The 5,000-nt window shown below is 60.1% G+C and overlaps 1 protein-coding gene across 1 annotated transcript in view; it reads left to right on the top strand.

The window, feature by feature from the left end:
- LOC144675368 (retinol-binding protein 1-like) overlaps positions 1-3,280 on the top strand; it is a gene marked incomplete at its 3' end in the record, with an annotated part of 5,576 nt that extends 2,296 nt beyond the window's left edge. The window contains exon 2 of the mRNA XM_078536197.1: positions 3,097-3,280. Coding sequence (XP_078392323.1) covers positions 3,097-3,280 — 184 coding nt within the window. The remainder of the gene's footprint in view (positions 1-3,096) is intronic.
- Positions 3,281-5,000: the final 1,720 nt, after the last annotated feature.

Here is a 5,000-nt window from a genome sequence, read left to right as displayed (position 1 = left end):
CAGAGAGAGAGAGAGAGACAGAGAGAGAGAGAGAGAGTCAGAGAGAGAGAGAGAGACAGAGAAAGAGACAGAGAGAGAAGAGCGGGTGGTGGAGAGAGAAGGGGATAAGAGAAGGGGTGAGAGAGAGGGAGACAGAGAGAGAAGAGAGAGTGGCAGAGAGAGAGAAAGAGAGAGAGAGAGACAGAGGGAGAGGGAAGGGGGAGGAGAGAGGGAGAGGAGTGCAGAGGAGAGGAGGAGAGGGCAATTGGGAGGGGGAATGGGTGGGAAAGAGAGAGAGGAGGGGCAACTGGGGAGAGAAAGGCAATGGGGAGGGAGAGGGAGGGGGGAAGAGAGGGAATGGGGGAGAGAGAGAGAGGGGGGGAAGTGGGAGAGGGGATTGAGGAGAGACAGAGGGACTGGAGAGATAGAGGGAGGGGGAGAAAGAGAGAAAGGGAATGGGGGGGAGAGAGGGAGGGGGGGAGAGAGAGAGAGGGATTAGGGTAGAGAGGGAGTAGGGGCGGAGAGAGAGAGAGAGGTAGAGGGATTGGCCGAGGTAGAGGGAGGGAGGCGGGAGAGAGAGAGGGAATTGGGAGAGATAGAGAGGGAGAGGATTGAGGGGAGAATGGAGGGGAGAGAGAGAAGATTGGGGAGAGAGTCATGGGGAGTGAGGGGGGTTGGGGAAGAGAGAGAGAGGATTGATGGCGAGCTGAGTGGGGGAAGAGAGGGGGGTATTAGGGGAGAGAGGGAGAGGATTGCGGGAGAGAATGGTGGGAAGAGAGAGAGAGAGGATGGAGAGAGAAGAGAGAGAGAGAGAGGATTGGGGAAGAGAGGAATGGGGAGAGGAGAGGTTGGGGAGAGCGAGCAAGGATGGATGGATAGAGAGAGAGAGGATTGGAGTAGAGAGGAGTGGGGAGACAGGGGGGAGGTTGGGGGAGAGAGAGAGAGGATGGATGGATAGAGAGAGAGAGGATTGGGGTAGTGAGGAGTGGGGAGACGGGGGGGAGGTTGGAGGAGAGAGAGAGAGGATGGATGGAGAGAGAGAGAAAGGATTGGGGTAGAGAGGAGTGGGGAGACGGCGGGGAGGTTGGGGGAGAGAGAGAGAGAATGGATGGATAGAGAGAGAGAGGATTGGGGTAGAGAGGAGTGGGGAGACGGGGGGAGGTTGGGGGAGAGAGAGAGAGGATGGATGGAGAGAGAGAGAAAGGATTGGGGTAGAGAGGAGTGGGGAGACGGGGGGAGGTTGGGAGAGAGAGAGGATGGATGGAGAGAGAGGGAAAGGATTGGGGTAGAGAGGAATGGGGAGGGGGAGGTTGGGAGTGAGGATGGATGGAGAGAGAGAGGATGGATGGAGAGAGAGAGGATGGATGGAGAGAGAGAGAGGATGGGATAGAGAGAGAGAGAGAAGGATTGGGGTAGAGAGGAATGGGGAGACGGGGGGAAGTTGGGGGAGAGAGAGAGAGGAAGAATGGAGAGAGAGAGAGAGGATTGGGGTAGAGAGGAGTGGGGAGAGGGGGAGGTTGGGAGAGAGAGAGAGGATGGATGGATAGAGAGAGAGAGGATGGATGGAGAGAGAGAGAGAGGATGGATGGAGAGAGAGAGAGAGGATTGGGGGTAGAGAGGAGTGGGGAGAGGGGGAGGTTGGGGGAGAGAGAGAGAGGATGGATGGAGAGAGAGAGAGAGGATGGATGGAGAGAGAGAGAGAGAGGATTGGGGTAGAGAGGAGTGTGGGGAGACGGGGGGGAGGTTGGGGGAGAGAGAGAGAGGATGGATGGAGAGAGAGAGAAAGGATTGGGGGAGAGAGGAGTGGGGAGATGGGGGGAGGTTGGGAGAGAGAGAGGATGGATGGAGAGAGAGGGAAAGGATTGGGGTAGAGAGGAATGGGGAGGGGGGAGGTTGGGAGTGAGGATGGATGGAGAGAGAGAGGATGGATGGAGAGAGAGAGGATGGATGGAGAGAGAGAGAGAGGATGGATAGAGAGAGAGAGAAAGGATTGGGGTAGAGAGGAATGGGGAGACGGGGGGAAGTTGGGGGAGAGAGAGAGAGGAAGAATGGAGAGAGAGAGAGAGGATGGATGGAGAGAGAGAGAGATAGGATTGGGGTAGAGGGAGAGGGGAGACGGGGGGAGGTTGGGCGAGAGAGAGAGGATGGATGGATAGAGAGAGAGAGGATTGGGGTAGAGAGGAGTGGGGGAGAGGGGGAGGTTGGGCGAGAGAGAGAGAGGATGGATGGATAGAGAGAGAGAGGATTGGGTAGAGAGGAATGGGGAGGGGGGGGGTTGGGAGTGAGGATGGATGGAGAGAGAGAGGATAGATGGAGAGAGAGAGGATGGATGGAGAGAGAGAGAGAGGATGGATAGAGAGAGAAAGGATTGGGGTAGAGAGGAGTGGGGAGACGGGGGGAAGTTGGGGGAGAGAGAGAGAGGAAGAATGGAGAGAGAGAGAGAGGATTGGGGTAGAGAGGAGTGGGGAGAGGGGGAGGTTGGGAGAGAGAGAGAGGATGGATGGATAGAGAGAGAGAGGATGGATGGAGAGAGAGAGAGAGGATGGATGGATAGAGAGAGAGAGGATTGGGGTAGAGAGGAGTGGGGAGACGGGGGGAGGTTGGGGGAGAGAGAGAGAGGATGGATGGATAGAGAGAGAGAGGATTGGGGTAGAGAGGAGTGGGGAGAGGGGAGGTTGGGAAGAGAGAGAGGGAGGATGGATAGAGAGAGAGAGGATGGATGGAGAGAGAGAGAGAGGATGGATGGATAGAGAGAGAGAGGATTGGGGTAGAGAGGAGTGGGGAGACGGGGGGAGGTTGGGGGAGAGAGAGAGAGGATGGATGGAGAGAGAGAGAGGATGGATGGAGAGAGAGAGAGAGAGGATTGGGGTAGAGAGGAGTGGGGAGACGGGGGGAGGTTGGGGGAGAGAGAGAGAGGATGGATGGAGAGAGAGAGAAGGATTGGGGGAGAGAGGAGTGGGGAGATGGGGGAGAGAGATAGGAAGGATGGAGAGAGAGTGAGAGAGGATGGACGGAGAGAGAGAGAAAGGATTGGGGGAGAGAGAGGGGAATGGGGGAGACAGGGGGAAAGAGTGAAAAGCCACTGGTCTCTCCCTCTCTCTTTCTCTCCCTCCGCAGATATTATATTGCCTCTGAGGAAAATCGTGGGCCTGTTACACCCGGAGAAGGATATCCTCCACGATGGTGATCACATGGTTATAAAGACACTAACCACCTTCAAAAACTACATCATGGACTTCAACATCGGAGTGCAATTCGAGGAGAACCTAGAGGCAGTGGATGGCCGGAAATGTCAGGTAGGGTCAGTGCTGAGGGAGCGCCGCACTGTCGGAGGGTCAGTGCTGAGGGAGCGCCGCACTGTCGGAGGGTCAGTGCTGAGGGAGCGCCGCACTGTCGGAGGGTCAGTACTGAGGGAGCGCCGCACTGTCGGAGGGTCAGTACTGAGGGAGCGCCGCACTGTCGGAGGGTCAGTACTGAGGGAGAGCCGCACTGTCGGAGGGTCAGTGCTGAGGGAGCGCCGCACTGTCGGAGGGTCAGTGCTGAGGGAGCGCCGCACTGTCGGAGGGTCAGTACTGAGGGAGCGCCGCACTGTCGGAGGGTCAGTACTGAGGGAGCGCCGCACTGTCGGAGGGTCAGTACTGAGGGAGAGCCACACTGTCGGAGGGTCAGTGCTGAGGGAGCGCCGCACTGTCAGAGGGTCAGTGCTGAGGGAGAGCCGCACTGTCGGAGGGTCAGTGCTTAGGGAGCGCCGCACTGTCGGAGGGTCAGTACCGAGGGAGCGCCGCACTGTCGGACGCTCAGTACCAAGGGAGCGCCGCACTGTCGGAGGGTCAGTACTGAGGGAGTGCCGCACTGTCGGAGGGTCAGTACTGAGGGAGAGCCGCACTGTCGGAGGGTCAGTGCTGAGGGAGAGCCGCACTGTCGGAGGGTCAGTGCTGAGGGAGCGCCGCACTGTCGGAGGGTCAGTGCTGAGGGAGAGCCGCGCTGTCGGAGGGTCAGTGCTTAGGGAGCGCCGCACTGTCGGAGGGTCAGTACCGAGGGAGCGCCGCACTGTCGGACGCTCAGTACCAAGGGAGCGCCGCACTGTCGGAGGGTCAGTGCTGAGGGAGCGCCGCACTGTCGGAGGGACAGTACTGAGGGAGCGCCGCACTGTCGGAGGGTCAGTGCTGAGGGAGCGCCGCACTGTCGGAGGGTCAGTGCTGAGGGAGCGCCGCACTGTCGGAGGGTCAGTGCTGAGGGAGAGCCGTACTGTCGGAGGGCCATTACTGAGGGAGAGCCGCACTGTCGGAGGGCCAGTACTGAGGGAGAGCCGCACTGTCGGAGGGTCAGTGCTGAGGGAGCGCCGCACTGTCGGAGGGTCAGTACTGAGGGAGCGCCGCACTGTCGGAGGGTCAGTACCGAGGGAGCGCCGCACTGTCGGACGCTCAGTACCAAGGGAGCGCCGCACTGTCGGAGGGTCAGTGCTGAGGGAGCGCCGCACTGTCGGAGGGTCAGTGCTGAGGGAGCGCCGCACTGTCGGAGGGTCAGTGCTGAGGGAGCGCCGCACTGTCGGAGGGTCAGTGCTGAGGGAGAGCCGCACTGTCGGAGGGTCAGTACTGAGGGAGCGCCGCACTGTCGGAGGGTCAGTACTGAGGGAGAGCCGCACTGTCGGAGGGTCAGTACTGAGGGAGCGCCGCACTGTCGGAGGGTCAGTACTGAGGGAGAGCCGCACTGTCGGAGGGTCAGTGCTGAGGGAGCGCCGCACTGTCAGAGGGTCAGTGCTGAGGGAGAGCCGCACTGTCGGAGGGTCAGTGCTTAGGGAGCGCCGCACTGTCGGAGGGTCAGTACCGAGGGAGCACCGCACTGTCGGACGCTCAGTACCAAGGGAGCGCCGCACTGTCGGAGGGTCAGTACTGAGGGAGAGCCGCACTGTCGGAGGGTCAGTGCTGAGGGAGAGCCGCACTGTCGGAGGGTCAGTGCTGAGGGAGCGCCGCACTGTCGGAGGGTCAGTGCTGAGGGAGAGCCGCGCTGTCGGAGGGTCA

The sequence above is a fragment of the Cetorhinus maximus genome, unplaced genomic scaffold, assembly GCF_964194155.1.
Source record: "Cetorhinus maximus unplaced genomic scaffold, sCetMax3.hap1.1 HAP1_SCAFFOLD_976, whole genome shotgun sequence".
Lineage (NCBI taxonomy): Eukaryota > Metazoa > Chordata > Chondrichthyes > Lamniformes > Cetorhinidae > Cetorhinus > Cetorhinus maximus.
The sequence above is the reverse complement of the archived record's forward strand: the minus strand, read 5'-3'. Positions and strand labels throughout refer to the sequence as shown.